This window comes from Oculina patagonica, chromosome 5 (assembly GCF_052425735.1).
Source record: "Oculina patagonica isolate OP01 chromosome 5, crgOcupat, whole genome shotgun sequence".
NCBI classification, from domain to species: Eukaryota; Metazoa; Cnidaria; class Anthozoa; order Scleractinia; family Oculinidae; genus Oculina; species Oculina patagonica.
Genome location: NC_135762.1, coordinates 13414 through 30532, shown reverse-complemented (window position 1 = coordinate 30532; position 17119 = coordinate 13414). Strand labels below are relative to the sequence as shown.

The 17119-nt window shown below is 39.1% G+C and overlaps 2 protein-coding genes and 1 non-coding gene across 3 annotated transcripts; 2 read left to right on the top strand and 1 right to left on the bottom strand.

Annotated features, from left to right (window-relative positions):
• Positions 1 to 3152: 3152 nt before the first annotated feature.
• Positions 3153 to 4070, top strand: LOC144654149 (melatonin receptor type 1A-like). Its single transcript, XM_078514242.1, has one exon. It carries the CDS (start codon positions 3153 to 3155, stop codon positions 4068 to 4070), a length of 918 nt encoding a protein of 305 aa, XP_078370368.1.
• A 1190-nt stretch (positions 4071 to 5260) lies between these two features.
• Positions 5261 to 16654, bottom strand: LOC144654524 (serine--tRNA ligase, cytoplasmic-like). Its single transcript, XM_078514676.1, has 10 exons — positions 15239 to 16654; positions 15071 to 15141; positions 14157 to 14240; positions 13179 to 13337; positions 12091 to 12231; positions 10342 to 10497; positions 7952 to 8164; positions 7598 to 7727; positions 6808 to 6965; positions 5261 to 6057 (listed from the first exon to the last, which is right to left on the bottom strand). The coding sequence occupies exons 1-10, from the start codon at positions 15543 to 15545 to the stop codon at positions 5776 to 5778; spliced, it is 1701 nt and encodes a 566-aa protein (XP_078370802.1). The 5' UTR covers positions 15546 to 16654; the 3' UTR covers positions 5261 to 5775.
• Trnas-gga (transfer RNA serine (anticodon GGA)) lies at positions 12742 to 12813 on the top strand. The gene has a single exon. It is a non-coding gene; the product is annotated as a tRNA-Ser (tRNA).
• Positions 16655 to 17119: the final 465 nt, after the last annotated feature.

Here is a 17119-nt window from a genome sequence, read left to right as displayed (position 1 = left end):
AATAATAATAATTTGTTAATTATTTTCAGTGGGATGTCAGATCATTCAAATTTTTAAGCTAAAACACCCTCGGAAAACTGCTTAACAGAGGACAACTTGTATACCTAAATGACTCAACTAGAAATAAAGGTAACTATGTTCGTTAACGATAAATCGACGATTTATTTCCCTAACGGGCTAGCCTCCTACGCAGACGTTCTTTGGGCAAAGGGCCATGCAGCTCGTATAGAAAAAGCTTTAAGCCGCTAATGTGTTAATGTTCGCGCAGTAGGGATACTCAATTTATGCAATACTGATGGCTGACTGTAACTGTTTGAGATCCAAACTAAGACCTAAGAGACAGCAATACAGGAATACAGGAGAATACAGGAGAAAACAGGAGAAAACAGGAGAAAACAGGGGAATACCTGAGAATACAGGCGAAAACAGGGGAATATAGGAGAATACATGAGACTGCAGGGAAATACAGGGGAATACAATAGAATACAGGAGAATACATGAGAATACATGAGAATACAAGAGAAAACAGGAGAACACAGGAGAATACATTGGAATACAGGAGAAAATACAAGAAAACACGAGAATACAGGGGAAAACAGGAGAAAACACGGGAATACAGGAGAATACAGGGGAATACAAGAGAATACAGGAGAAAACAGGAGAATACATGGGAATACAGGGGAATACAGGAGAATACAGGAGAATACAGGAGGATACAGGGGAAAACAGGAGGATACAGGGGAAAACAGGAGATAACCCGGGAATACAGGAGAAAACAGGAGAATACAGGAGAAAACACGAGAAAACAGGAGAATACAGGGGAATAAACAGGAGAAAACATGGGAATACAGGAGAAAACAGGAGAATACAAGAGAATACAGGAGAAAACATGGGAATACATTGGAATACAGGAGGAAACACGAGACAACACGAGAAAACACGAGAATACAGGAGAAAACACGGGAATACAGGAGAATACAGGGGAATACAAGAGAATACAGGAGAATACAGGAGAAAACAGGGGAATACATGAGAATACAGGGGAATACATGAGAATACAGGAGAATACAGGAGAAAACACGGGAATACAGGAGAAAACATGGGAATACAGGAGAATACAGTAGAATACAGGCGAAAACAGGGGAATACAGTAGAATACATGAGAATGCAGGGGAATACAGGGGAATACAGTAGAATACAGGAGAATACATGAGAATACATGAGAATACAGGAGAAAACACGAGAATACAGGGGAATACAGGAGAATACATGAGAAAACACGAGAATACAGGGGAATACAGGAGAAAACACGGGAATACAGGAGAAAACATGGGAATACAGGAGAATACAGGGGTATACAGTAGAATACAGGCGAAAACAGGGGAATACAGTAAAATACATGAGAATGCAGGGGATACAGGGGAATACAGGAGAATACATGAGAATACAGGAGAATACAGGAGAAAACAGGGGAATACAGGGGAATGCAAGGGAAACCAGGGGATAATAGAACAATCCAAGGGATACACAAGAATACAGGGGAACTTATTAGAACAATAGGGAATATATAGATACGAAATTAATAAAGGGCTTAATCTAAATACACTATAATAAGGGATAGATGAAGTACCTACGTAAACTGCCATAAACACAAATAAATTTACAACAACAGTTTATTTAAAAAACATCATAATTTGGTGTCGTTATTGCGCACCTCTATGTATAGAATCTACGTCATTTTGTGAGCATAATTTCGGAAATCAGAAGCATAATTTGGGAATTCTGGCATAATTTTTGCATAATTTGGCAAAATTTTGAGCACTGCTAGTAGCATAATATGCCACTTTTAGGAGCACAATCTATAAAAGCCTACATTTTGCTCGGACATGCGCTAATAGACTAAAAGACAAAAAGTTTCTGGGTTAGACCGAGTTCCCTACCACTTGAGGTTTTCGTTTTTCTCCTTTTTTTCTCGCTCTTCCTTTTTCTTTTTTTCTTATCTTTTTTCTGCAGTTGTTGGTCTTCTACTGGGCTTGCTTGCAAATCAAGAATTTCCGAGAAAGCACCATCTAAACAGAAAATCCTCGCCACTAAAGAGCCAAGGGTGGTTGAGACAAAGTCTCCTATGAGTTTTTCACGTAAATGTCTAAGCAATTTTGTGGGTATGTCAAGAACAATTGACCCAATCGCTCTATTTTGGGCATCGTTGGAAAGACCGTTTCCTCCTGTAGAGATTGAGTACAAGTGATGCATTTTTCGATCAAAGATGATGACGTCACAATTAGAACAACGATCGTCGCGGCCGGTTTTGGCCGGCACGGGAGCCACTGGTTTAATGCACGAGACGTGGAATGGTCTAAAAAAGATACGTGATTCGTGTTTGAAGAAAAATAGACTCGTGATTGCCCCCTACCACCCTGTTTGTTGCCTGACCGTGGACTGAGTGGGAGAAACCAACCTGATCCGAAACTGCCTGGCGGATGTATACCAAACCGCAGTAAATAAAGGAAAGGCTCTTCTACAGGCTAGACAACACCATTGGCACCTTTGAAACTTTCACCGGGAAAGTTTGACAGAATTTGATTACATAATGCTTGCAAACGAGTCGTGTCAGTTTACTCATCAGATTTTAATCACGGTCCAGCTCAGTGCATGCTCTCGATTTAATTGTTTTCCTGTCGGTTGATCAGCTCAGCATGATTTATTTATTTATTACACTCTATTGTTGAGCTGCATAATTAACATTTTCGTGACTAAACCCTCATGATCCAAACACCTGTCCGAATTATAGGAAATTGAGATTTTGATAATCAATTAACCTGATTTCTCCTCAAGATTGTAAGTGGCACAAAATGTCGCCGGGCTAACTAATTTCACTTGATGAAAGAGATCTATGAAAAATTATCATATCTTGTTAAAGTTGTTTTTGTTTCGCGCCGTTGGAGAAAAAAAGAAATTAACTGTGACGTAGCGAAGCCGATGGAGATAATGTATTTTGTGTTAGCTGCGGCAATCTTTATTTTTGTTAACATCACCGAAAATGTTTTCACTGTCGAGGAGAACGTTGGACTTTGGTCATGGTCGTCACCATCCTTGAGTTAAAGGTCTGAGTTGTAAGGAAAACTTGAAAGCTTTGCTACCACAAAATCAATATGGACGTTTCCCAGGTTGTGCTTCTTTCGTTGAGCACGTGTGTGATTCTACTTGGTGTGTGCGGCAATCTGCTTGTACTCCTGGGCGCCTACAGAGAGAAATCTCTCCGCAAAGTGCCTTATATGTTGGTCTTGAACTTGTGCGTATGTCATCTGGTCGTGCTGCTTGTTCCATACATGGTATTTGTGCTTGCTTTAAGCAAAGGAGAGTGGAAATTCAGTGCTTCGGTTTGCAAGTGCCAGGCTTACATGGCGTATACACTGACCATGGAGATTATAGCAACAATGGTGCTTATAAGCATTAACCGCTATATCAGGGTCGTACATCCTGTTAAATACCCGTTTATATTTACTCAAAGAAGCACTGCGTTCCTTATAACAAGCACCTGGCTTGTCTCCGCACTAGGAAACATATTTCCGTTGATCGGGTATGGAAAGTACGGGTTCAATAACCCCGGGGATTACATGTGTGCCTTGCAGGTATCCGAGAGCGTTATTCAGATAACTATCGGTGGAGTGAGTATAATCATTGCTGCTATCATTATAATAACGTGCTACGTTCGAGTGTTCTGCACCATAAGATCTCATAAACAAAGAGTTCGCCCACTAAACCGAACAACGTCAGACGGTCACCGAAGTAGTTTCAGCACCGCCCCTCGGGAGTCGAGAGGCGAGGAAATTCAGATTGCTATAACTTTATTTCTTCTGGTGGTCATTTTTGGGATTTGCTGGAGTCCGACTGTTGTCTCAGTTGTTATCAACGCCATAACTGAAGAGCCTACCTCTCATCTGGCAGGATTGATACGAGTGAATGCGCTTGTTCTAGAGACAGTGGCAGACCCAATTGTCTACGCCATAAGAAATAAAAAGTTTCGAAAAGTATTAAGAAAGACATTTACATGTAAGAAACGTTCGTAAAAACTAACTTTAGACTCAATTCTGCAAAATCGATCAGCCATTTTGACATTCGCTTTCTGTTTGACTGTTAAGCGTAAATATTAGGCGGCGCGCTGGGAGAACTTATTAGACGCGTTTTAAAAGTTATCATAGCTTATCATGTTCAAGTCATGTGCAGTGAGCCGGGAAGTGAGAGTCTGTTCAAAGACTGCCGTGAGTTTATAATAACCACAATGGACGACAGAGGTATAGCCACTAGAAGGTTCATGGTCAAGGGGTAAAGAGTCGTCACGGTAGCACTCAAGAAATGCTTCGTCTCTAAAGAGAGTAGAGCCATTTTACCAAGCGAAATCTAAGACCATATAAGTACGGTCATAAACAGAGGTTGGAATGTATTTATATTGATTGATTTAATCGCAGGGCGATGGTTAAAATTATGCAAAAAGGGAAATGCCAAGGAAAAGGAGAAAGAAAGACCGTTTTTACGTTATTCATTTTACCTCGCCTGCACGGTTCATGCCATGAGTATGAGTAGAAAAACAAGTTCCAAATGAAAATAAGAATGTATTTTAATTAACGAGTGTTGAAGTTTTTGAAGTTGACTATTGTAACCGCGCACTCTTTTACTGTCTTCAAATAACGAACAAGTTCTTAATTGTTGCACAAGAAAAACATTCTACGTATCTACTGACAGTCCGCATAGAGAAAACTAAATGAAGTTATTGAACGAAATCAGGTGCTATATCAAGGTCCTGGGACGGCAACTTATGTTGGGTAAGATAGGCTTTACACATTTTGAATGGCTTGAAAACTGGTCGGGTCATACTGCTGCTGTCTGATGAACGGATAATAATCGTTCTGGTCGTGACCTCTGGCAAAGTACGCCTCACTCAACTTGTTTTTGATATCCTGGTTTAAAGCCCACCCACCCCTTCTCCCCTCCCCGGCATATTGAACATTGTTATAAAGGCCTCTGGCTAGAGAATACCTGCAGGCGCTCTGCGTCGTAATCTGAAAGAGGAAGAGGATCATTAAAAACAAATAATGACATTTTAAAATTGCAGATGGAACGCTTTTAAAAGTAATCACGTGGAGCGTCACGTGCTTGCAGCATCACGGTTTTGCGTGTTCTGAGCTCTATTGGGCATGCTCTAATCGTGTTTCCCACGCTTGGTACCAGTTGTATTTAAGGCAAATAAAATCAAAACATCTCAAAGCTTATACATTTTATTTCTTCACTTGGTACCATGTTTCTTTTGTAGCCTTCCTTTAGGACATCCCGGTTACGTTCGATGCTAACGTGACCAGTAAATTCCGTTGCGTGACGAACAAAACAACGACTGCTAAAGAAAGTTACAAATTTGCCTGGACTCCAAGTACTTTTGCTTCGACCTTCTCCAGGCTTACAGCAAAAACAAATTTATTCTTAATACAATATTATCCTGCAAGACAAGAATTCCGGTTTTTTTTCGTAGGACAGACGAAGTACGTCCCCGATTAGGGCACTGGAGCCTATCTTGCAGAGTCTTACTAAAAGCTGCGTAACCCGCGATCCTAGTTACACAATGGCAGAAGAACGGAGGGTAGGGTGGAGAGGGTGGGGGGCGAGGGGTCAGGGTTAGTCTTCACCCATCGTTTTCTGCCATCGTGAAACAAGGCTTTCAGCTACGTCGGAGGTAAACAGAATCCACCAAAAGAGATAGAAATTATTGACGATATATAGCGTTCATTCTTTGGTAACGTTCATATTTTCCATTTTGGCCTCTAAACAACCTTCACTCTGCCCGCCAGCTTTGGTCTTCGATTTCTTCTTCTGTTTTTTCGCCTCTGGTTTCTCGTCAATCGGCGCAGGTTTAACAAATTTAATGAAATCCAAACCCTCGGGAAGAAGTGGCTTCAAGACAGGAGGAAGAGCAATACCTTCTTCTGTTTGGTAATTCTCCAACAGCGCACAGATGGTTCTCGACACAGCGCACATTGTTGCGTTTAACATGTGAACAAATTCAGTCTGAAAAAAAGTAATAAAGTTTTAACAATATATATTCTTGAGTTCTTTTCATTGAATTTACACACACTTTCAGAAACACAGTTTAGAACCAAGAATTGGTTCTTCACGAATATAGTGATCCTTTCAGATACAGACAAATATCGTCCAAAGGACACATCAGGAACGACGTTTAATTGTCCTCTTCAAGACAGAAAAAGTTGTAGCGTTCACACCTGGCTAGCCTGTGAGTCAAACGTGAGCCTGCAGTACGACTCAGTACCCCTCAAGGGAGGTGTCTTGTTAGTCAAGGTTACAAAAGTAGTGTTCATGTATAAGCTGGACCACATGACTCAGTACCCCTCAAGGGAGGTGTCTTGTTAGTCAAGGTTACAAAAGTAGTGTTCATGTATAAGCTGGACCACATGACTCAGTACCCCTCAAGGGAGGTGTCTTGTTAGTCAAGGTTACAAAAGTAGTGTTCATGTATAAGCTGGACCACATGACTCAGTACCCCTCAAGGGAGGTGTCTTGTTAGTCAAGGTTACAAAAGTAGTGTTCATGTATAAGCTGGACCACAGCTGTGAGAAGTGTCCCCATTCTTTTGACTATATCATGTTGTTTACCTTAACCATCAGAGATAGAAAGTACTTCTATAAAATTACTACTTTAAACTTTATTTAAAACTACACTTTATTAGTTCTTTTGTTTAACGGTAGGATATGGTGCCTCAGCTGTGCATTCTCAATAAAAACACAAAAGATGTTGGTATACCTGTGCCCCCATTTTCTTAGTCTGTCCAAAACGAACTTGCAATCTTCTTGCCTGGTAATCTGTGCAATTTGAACAGGACACCAGTTCACGGAAAGCTCCACTGCCTGGAAACCAAGCCTCCAAATCATACTTCATGGCAGCTGCATTGTTGAGTTCGCCTGGCAGTTAAACGCAGATCTGTCAGTTACTTTTTTCAATAACTGAGAACGCTCATTGGCCGGTAATGCAATGTAAGGCAACCACTGTGAGTGTTAAATAGTTTTTGTTTTGTTTTGTGTTTAAGCAATTGAATAAAAAAAGTGAGGCAAATGTATGAAAACTTGAGAAATTGTCACCACTTTTTCCAAACTGAATTCCGGCAAGTTGTGAAATGTCAACTGGAACATTTAGGGCTTATTTCTTACACATTTGACGGCTTCAAGTGGGAAAACTGCGAACTTAAAAAGTGTCAGACATGCACAATAGCTGTTTTTCCATTTAATTTGCCAATACTTTTCAATGTTATTGTATAAATCAAATTGACCGCATTTTCCCATGTCTACATTTCGTAGTTCCACTGGAGATTTGAACATTTTATGACGTCATTTCTATGGTCTACAAGAGTGTAGACAAAAAGCATCTTGCTCCTATGAATCGGTTACTCATTTCTGTTAGTGTCCGTTTGTCAGTCAGACATTTGTCCATTCACTAACTTCCTTGCCAAAGCTCCCTTCCCCACCGCCCTCAAGCAGTCTCTAAAAACTGTCTGCTTATTTTCCAAATAAAATAATCTGTACTTAATATTTCTTACCAGAAACAATATTAACTATTCTGTAAGGAATTCCCAAGGCTTGATTAAATTCTTCAGCATTGCCAATCATCTCATGGAAGAGCTGCCAGGAAATGCCATCATGAGGAGAACAGATGACAAACTGCTCTACCTAACAAAAACAACCATCAAATAATTTTACTATCACTGGTAAATTGTGACATTTTCCTATCACACGGTAATTTATGAAAGAATGACAGAAACAATTAATAACACAAAGACTGCTAGTTACTATTGTTTGGTAACATGGTTGAGTATCAATCCTGTTTAAGTGACTTTTCTCTTATTATTGTAACTCTAAATAACTGAGTGGAACTTAATGAATTTTATGCACACCTTTTCAAACTGATGTACCCTGAAGATACCACGTGTGTCCCTGCCATGAGCTCCTGCTTCCTGCCTGAAACATGTTGAGAACCCAGCATACTTCTTAGGAAGTTCATTAGCAGCCATCCATTCTCCACGATGAAACGCGGCAATTGGTTGCTCACTAGTTGCAATCAGATATCTCTCTTCATAACCTGCCTCATCAGCACCTTTACCAACAACCTGAAATTAAGATAGATATTATTGTCTGTTTTATAAATGAAGAGGGAAATTTTTTTAAAAATGTATGCACTGAGAAATTTGAACATTATTGCCTGAAGGGTCACCAGAAATTACTTCTGGCTTGCTCAGTCCACAGTTAAAAGAACAGTTTTTTTTCACCACTACAAACCACTCAGTCTAAATGAAAGTATAAAGTTCCTTTATTTTTGTCTTTATCCTGATTTTGCATGCACTAACTAAAGTTATAATCACAATCACACAATTCGATGTTAGGAAGTCTTTGAGAACCACTTTTGTGCAAAAAAGTCAAAAATATGTAAATCAGTTTTACAAACAGTAGAAGAACAGCAGAAAAGAAAACATCTGAGTGCATGTGATTGACCGTTAAATGACCAAGGTGACTAATTATAGGTATACAATTACAACGTAATAGTGTGCCAATTACCGTAATGATTCGATTTACCGCCCTCCTTCCAATAAGCGCCCCCTACCGAATAAGCGCCCCCTTCGAATGTGTTTTTGCCAATAAGCGCCCCTATTCCAATAAGCACCCCCCATTCTAATAAGCGCCCCCTTTCTTATAAGTGATGCTATTCTAATAAACGCCCCTATTGTGGCGTTGAATAGATATACTCATGAACATTCACTGTACCGTACATGTATATATTTACTGCTAAAATGAACAATTCTTTTAGAAGTAACTGAACTTTCAATAATTTTTTACTGTTACAGTTTCTGTTATTGTTTTTTATTTTAATATTGATTAAAGTTTTGTTTTGAACATTTGGTTGTTTTTTAAAAAATTAAATAAGCGCCCTGTCCCGAATAAGCGCCCTGTCTCGAATAAGCGCCCTTCCTTGAGGTGCCAAAAGTAAATAAGCGCCCCGGGCGCTAAATCGATTCATTACGGTACACAACTAATTATATAGCTGTCAGTAAATCCTATATTGTCAGCACAGCTATTTTTCCTTAATTTCTGAGAACTGTCCAATTTGGGATTAAATTTGGATAGTTTTAACTAGGACTTTCAGGTTAAATGCACAAACTGTCCAATTTAAGAAAAATTGGACAGTTTTGTCTCAGCCAATCAAATCGAAGAAAACACAACATGTGACGGATATTAGCCAATTAGCACAAAGCATAGCATCAGCACAGTAAACTAGTCGCATTGTGAGTGGACAATAGAGGAATTTTATAAGGCAAGTTTGCTACGTTTTTCCATTCCTTTTGAGCTTTTCAGCAATAGTAACAACAAAGAGAAATTTTCTTCGTTGTCACAAGAGGAGCTAGCTACACTAAGAAGCAAAAACCAAGAGCAAAACGCCTCCAATACTACAAAACTTGGGTGAACGTAAGTACAGCGAAGCGAAGCAAGTAATCTGTCAGATATAATTCATCGCTGTGAGCTAGATGTAATTCTTTGTCGGTTTTGCTGGAATTCGAAAAGAAAAGACAGCGATGAAGTACGAACGAGATAGTGGAAAGGAGTATGTCAGATTTAAGAAGTTGTAAAGCTCTTCGGACACTTTGTTTACGACTTTCATCGATGCAGTGTTTTCACTTACTTTGTAGCAAGCTTCGCAAACTCAGGTGAATAAAATTGCACTGTTTTGTTTAAGTTTTATCTGTGAAGATAATGCTTTGAGTGAGTGCATGTGCTGTGTTATGCCTACTATTGTTGAATGCTTTTCCCGTTCTGGACATAAGTTTATTGTTTACGCTGGATTGACTGACTACAAGCTATATAATTAATATGTAACCGGACTACATGCTTGTCCAATTTGGAAATAATTAGATTCAAAAAATTCCTCTGACAGCCAAATTGGACTCGGCCTACGGCCTCGCCCAATTTTGGCTGCCCTCGGAATTTTTTCATCAAATTATTTCCAAATTGGACAGCATGTAGCCCAATTACATATACAAATAGGCCCAGACAGAACCAATCAATATGGAGGATTTTGTTCAAGATATGATAAAGTAGATAATAGGTAATAGTAAGGTATTAAGTTAGGTTTAAGTAGGTCCACATAGGTGCTACTATTGACTTGCTTGTACTTTAATGAACAAAGTATAAAACTGTACATATACATTGAACAAACAATGTGAAAACCAACAAAAATATAGAGCTTTCAAGTTTTAGTGCAAACAGTTGTATTTTGTATTATGATAATTTATACCTTATACAACTCTTCATCAAACTGACTCAGTTGAGCTACTTCTTGCATGGCTTCTTTTCTCATGAAGAATGGTGTGTACAGTGGAACAAACGCCTTTTTGTGTAACATGCGTGTCGCCAACTGGATGAGGGCCTGCTCTAGGAAAACAAGCGGTCCCTAGGAAGGAAAAAATGTCTTCCTTCTTTAGCATATCACTCTCACAAGTGAATCAATAAGTCAGCAAAGTATGTACCGGTTACTGTAGTTCATTTACAAGGTATTCCTTTTTATTTACACTGCAAGAATGGAACACCACACTGAAATCGCTAGTGTCTTGACTTGTTTTTCTAGTGGGAAAACATCCTACCAGCAAATTTTGCTAATGTAGTGGACTAGAAAGGAATTTGGACCCTGATTTTTTACAACTCCATGACTACACTAAACTGGATTTGTGCAATTTGTGTAAAGTGCAATTTGTGGAATTATGAACTTCCTCTGTATGTGAAATGGGTTATTCCAGAAAAAATACACACACCCCCGACGGATGGCAAAAAATTTTGACCCCCCCTCCCGCCCGGATTTCCTAGATCGCTAGACCCCCCCTCCCGCCCGGATTTCCATTTTTTTTAAAGGCCCTAACTGGACACAACAGGCAATAGAAAAGATGTAACATTTCTTCCAAAAGATCCCTGTTTATTATAATTTTCAAAACTGGGCTAAAATTGCGAATTTTGCGGGTCAAATATCAACATTTCAAATCAGCTCGCGCGTGTGTTTGAGTGATCTCCGGCACTCTCTCCTCTAAAATGCCACTTGCTTTTTTCCGTCATACAACAAATATACAAGATAAGAAATATGTAAGTCTTAAAACGTATGTAAATGTAAGAAACAACACAGTGAAAAAAGTCCTTAATGCGCTAAAAAAGAAAAACTATAATTTCAGTTGTCGGTGACAAGGCGGCCTAAATTGGCGCGTGTTTACAAGATTAAGTTCCCGCTGTTAGGACTATTAGTGTGAAATTTACTTGAGCTTATCAATAAAGCTTTTCGAACTACAATAATTTTAAATTTCGTTACCTATATGGTCCATAGGTCAACTGGAACTCTTGCCTTTCATTAAAGAATTCAAGTTTTTATGCCAGCGTGATGTCCACGTTCTGGCTTCCATTTAGTTGTTTACATATCGATCGCAAGGCATGGATTAATAAAGTGGAAGAAGCCAAATAATACACAAATTGTGTATACGCATGTTAGCCAGCAAAACGAGTTCTCGGGTTGGCTTAAATAAACAGAAAAGTACAACCTACAGCCGGACCGATCGTCTTTTCTTCGCATTTTTCGAGGATGTTGCAAAGCACGGGCTCGGGTGGCCTGGGTACCATAAAAATGTTCCAGGCGTTGCATGCTCGGTCGAAAGTGTTTTTTCCGATCGTAAAGTTGTTGTTATCCATTTAACGTGCTGGTTCTTCATGAATAAAAGGACCTATGAAGGTAAACTTGAAGCATATGAGGTAAGAACATCATAAACTGGAAGACTTCAAGATTTTCCAAAGCAAACTTCTTCTTTTAAGTGGTATTAAAACATATTGATTGAGTTTAAGTTAAAAGTGACCCCCGAGGAAGAATTTTTAGGTTCAGACCCCCCTCCCGCCCAGATTTCCCAAGCCATTAACCCCCCCTCCCGCGAGAATTTCCAGTTTGCCATCCGTCGGGGAGGTGTGTATTTTTTCTGGAATAACCCAATGCTTGTCCCTGTTGCAGTTTGCTAACCTTAAGAAAGTAGCCTCTACTGCCAGCTACTGAAGCACCTCTTTCTGTATCAACTCCGTCCACCATATAGGCCAGGTCCACATGTGAGTACTTCTTTTTTATGGTGCTATCACCCCAAGTTCTCTCCACTCTGTTGTCATCCTGGCACAACAGGAACAAAACACTCATTATCACCAAGTACCTCACCAGGCTGTAAAATGTGTTTTTCTTAAAAAGTGCTGAAATTTTTGTAACGTTTTGTGAAACGTTTCGGGAATTAACCCCTTCTTCAGTCGCAAAGTTCAACACTGATTTTTTTCCCAAAGATTTTGAACTTTGCGACTGAAGAAGGGGTTATTCCTGAAACGTTTTTTGCAAAACGTTACAAAAATTTCAGCACTTTTTGAGAAAAACACATTTTAAAGTACATGAACAAAGTGCTACACAGCAACTTATTATTTTGATCTAATGACTATTAACCTCACCAGGCTAATGCTTAGCATGAAACGAAAAAGGAGTATTTCTCTTCCCAACTATAGGGTGCTTAGTATACTCCATAGGATTAACTCTCAACATAGAAATAAGTGAATGTGTGTCCAACAGTAGCAATGGTACTGTGTGTCCAACAGTAGCAACATAAAGGGCCAACCCATATACGACGACTCTCATGTGGCTTTGATAGCTCAGCGGTAGAGCATTGCACTGGAAACGCAAAGGTCGTGGGCTCGACTCCCGCTCAGAGCCTGAAAATTTTTTTCAGGTTTACAGTAGTATGGCTGCACTTGCATCTATCATATATATTTATCTCAACAAAGAATTTGCAACTTATATTCCAGGCTAGGGGAGGCACTGTGAAAGTAAAGTGTCTTGCTCTAAAACACACTGAATACAATGAGCCCAGGCTGAAAAGATCTCCCACTTTGGAGTCAAGCACAATAACCTTTAGACTACCAGCCTCTCCTACTGAGTTTGTAGACAAACTGTTAATGATTTAACTTTGTGGTTCCAACTTATTGTTTTAGAATAGTACTTAAGGAAAGTGTCTTACAATTAAATGGTGCATCAGTGCTTTATATGACAACATTACCATGTTTTGTGTTCAGACATACCTCATCATTACTAACAGGAACTGATTCATGCAGAAGATTTCCAACTTCAAATAATTTCTCATTCCTTAGCTGTTCCACCTTAATAACCTCCTCGTTACACTTGGCTATATTTCCATCAATAAGTGTTCGTAAGTTCTTGATCTGGGATACAGTAAGACCCTGTTTAAAAATATTAACACACATTTTATTAAATGTTAGTTTTGTGCATTTGATGCTTTCTTAGCAACAGTGGCAAACTTTGTCTGCTTTTTACTGAACCTTTTAATAGTTCAAAACCCAACTAACCATTGCTATCAACTAACACTGATTTCTGTCATGGTAAGAAGAGCATGAATACAAGTATGCAAATCTGCCTATTTGTGTTATTTTTTGGCATAATCTGGTGATCTGCCAGTATTTTCCTTCATATCCGGATCCGCATTTCTTGAAAACTACATGTAAGTGTGGTAAAGTTTTACCACAATTAACAGACTTTATACAATATAAAACCACGATACTATGCATGTTGTGATGAAAAAAGTTGATGTCAAGACCAGATCACATTGGCTTGGATTGCGGCGCTCTTATTGTTAGCAAAATGCATAAGATCACTTATAGAAACCAACTTTGGCCTTTACTTTTTCCTATCACAACGTGAAAGAATCAATCATTTCTTGCATGATTTTGTTTCAACTTCTTAATGTTGTCGAAAGATCAAACTTTTAGGTTGGGTTTATTTGCTGACCCTATACCATTTAAATATGTATATGTTGTGGTTGAAATTTAGTTTTAATTTAACATTTTTCAAACCAGTTTGGTTTTTATTAGTCGGGCCGAACTGACTATAGGTTTACTTTGAGGCATTTTTAGGCCATTTGTATGAATTAATTTCATGCATGCGCTTAATTAATTCCTATTTGTGTTTTTCACTTTTTTCTATGACAACTTTTATTTGCAATTAGGTGTATCAGCAAGTTCTTATAAAGACTGGCACTTTACCTCTAACATTTCTGGGGTAATTTCTTCTAAGCCATCAATTATACTTTGAGGTAGATCTTCATTATCCCCAACAGGTTCTTTTCGCTGCAAACAATTATAATGTAACAAGATCAAGATCACACATTAATGTACAACAGCAACAAGACATCCTTATACCTAAATATAGATATAGTCTGTGTTCAGGCCTTGTGGCCCATCAAACTGGAGCTTATCCCAGTTTCAGTAACAGGAAGTGACTAAGAGTATTTCTGCTCCCCCCTGGGTGGGATGCTACTCCATCGCAGGGTTACCACCAGCATTAAATTTGCTGGTTAACCATTTCATTTTGTACACCTAGGTTGAGAGAGGCAATACAAGACCAGAGTAGAGTATCTCGCCCAAGGACAGTACACAATGACCCCAGCCAGGGCTTGAACACAGACTGCTCGATGCAGAGTACAGCACACTTACCATTAGCCAGATTCAAAAACACAAGGGATATTGTTATTATGGGATGCCACTAAGTAAATCCATGTTATTTCACATAAACCACTGAACCATACAAGCGTATAACAAACAACATCGATTATATCTTGTGAGTTCCAAGCTGGAAAATTGTTTTTCCTGTCAAGAGTGACATATCTTACTTTTAATATGATATATGAGAATTTGGAAGAAAAACTAAACTTTCCCCTTGCCTGCCTCAATGAGAATGCACTGACAGAAGGGTAAGTTTATATAAATTATCAGATATTTTCAGAAACCCACCCTGCTTAAAAAAAACGTACCAAGACCTTTGTATTTTAAAGCAAAAAAAAAGAGTCTAAGCAAGCAACTTTGCTTCAATTTTAAGTTCAACAAAATCTCAACTGTCATATAAATGGGTACGTGCAGACTTTGCCCACGTGTACAAGCAACACCAATGAATTATATACCTTCATCTTTTCGCCGATCTGTTTACTGCATACGTTCTTGAGTTTGTTCCAGTTATCAGCCGAAAATCGTACTGTTAAAAAAAAAACATTTTAAGTCAAGGGCTTCGATTGGGCTCTTTGCAATGGAAGTATTATTTAGTTTACCGACCGGTGAATACATTTGCTTACATTTCCTCCACTTTGTATCAGCCTCGACGACTTGGTCCACAAGAGTAGTGTCTTTGTACCGCTTACTCTGATTTTCACGGAGTTTCTCAGGGTCACCCCCTTTATCGGCCCTGTACAAGTCAAGATCCAGAACCATTTTGGAGCAGGAGAGAGAAAAACACCTTGGATACCTCAAGATTGTTGGAAAGAACTTCAGCTGATGCAATCTACAGAATGCGATCCGCATGCCTCGGGAACTGTTGGCCGGGAATTGCCTGGGTCGAGGGTAAACACTCTTTAGGCTACTCCATGTAACATATCGTGTCATGTCCCTTTTCTACAGCCTTGTCGAAGTCTGTCGGAAACGGAAAGCTTGCGTTGCAGACGAACTGTAAACCTAGTTCGTCTGCAACGCAGGCTACCGGAGACGAATTTTTTTTACGCCCAGGCAAAGTCAATCTTTATTCAGTAAAGGTGTAATGTGGATTGCTTGCCGATTTTCGTGTACCATAAATGATCTAATAAACGCCTCCCCTGACGTATAAAAATTGTATTAGACGCCCCTCTCTAATTAACGCCCCGTATCTAATAGACGCCCCCTTAGACCCACATTCCAAAACCAAGGAAATTTGCAATTTGTTTAGTTTTTGATTGACTCGGACACTGAAGAGGCCAACGATCATTAGTTTGACCCCGACGACGATGAAGACATCTGTAGGCTTTGCATTAGCGCAGATTAGATTAGTCTCCCATTCGCACTCTGTTTTTTTTTTTTTATTCCGCGAGCAAAATACGCATCTTTTTGTTTTGTTGACGTTGTTACAGTAAAATTGAAATAAACGCGCCTCTCCAATAAACGCCCCGTATCTATTTAACGCCCCCCTCAGGACCCCTAAAATTTAATAGACGTCCCGGGCGTTTATTAGATCATTTACGGTAAACTGAAACACCATGTTTGCACGTTTTTGAATTTATGCTTCTCTAACTATGTCATTTTACGGGAGTTAGATTTTAGTGTTTGCTGTTACATTGGCCATGTTTACTTTTTCCGGAGAAAATACTGTTTAGTGTTTGGAAGGTTATTCGTGAAAAAATTTAGCATTGTTATTTCTTATGTGCACTTCAAAAATCGGATAAAAATTTTTCGGAATTCTCCTCGAAAATCTTCGGTAGTCTTCGCACATATTCGGTAATCGTCAGTAATCTTTGGCAGTCTTCGGGAATATTCGGTAATCTTCGGAAATCTTCCAAAATGATGGGAAATCGTGGAAAAATGGCCGAAAACTTCTTTATATACTAAACAAAATAACATTGGCCTTTTTGGAGCTGTTTATGTCTCTTCCTGGATAAAATTAACTGTTGCCGTAAATTTTTTACTGTAAGTGTTAAAATGCCTAAACTTTAACTGTTTCTAAAAATGTTCGGTTTGTAGCCAGGCATGTTAAATTTTTTTGTAAAAATCGAATTAAAAAGTTGACACTGGCTAAAAATATTGTTTTTGGACGTTTCGGCCACTACTGTTGCCTTCTTCAGCAAGATGAAAATGCAAATGTTAAACGGCGTCCTGTTAAAATATGTAACGAATGTGTGATAAAAACTAAATGAACTTTCCGAGTGCAACAAAAGTCTCTGGAGCATTCTTAATGAGTCTATAAATTCTTAATGCTATTGTAAACGCTTGGTAGCGCTATGTGTTCGTTTATAGCGTTCCTATCTCCCACAGAATGCCAAGCTTCAAGAATTAGGCGTTGTTTCCACGCCGTTGACCTGTCAACAATTTCGACGCTCTCCAAATCTATTTGATGGTCGTTAAGCATATGGTGTTTTGCCAACAAAGAGTTTTTGTCCAATATTGCGATGGCCTTTGCGTGTTCTTTCATACGTGCTTTAAGCGCGCGTGAT

Excerpts from the sequence above, each read along its gene's own strand:
- LOC144654149 (XM_078514242.1), top strand. The coding sequence starts at position 3,153 with ATGGACGTTTCCCAGGTTGTGCTTCTTTCGTTGAGCACGTGTGTGATT.
- LOC144654524 (XM_078514676.1), bottom strand. The coding sequence starts at position 15,545 with ATGACACGATATGTTACATGGAGTAGCCTAAAGAGTGTTTACCCTCGA. Across the intron at positions 15,142-15,238 it reads TGATACAAAGTGGAGGAAAT|TACGATTTTCGGCTGATAAC; the intron begins GTAAGCAAATGT and ends TTTTTTTAACAG. Across the intron at positions 14,241-15,070 it reads AGATCGGCGAAAAGATGAAG|CGAAAAGAACCTGTTGGGGA; the intron begins GTATATAATTCA and ends AATTGTTTGCAG.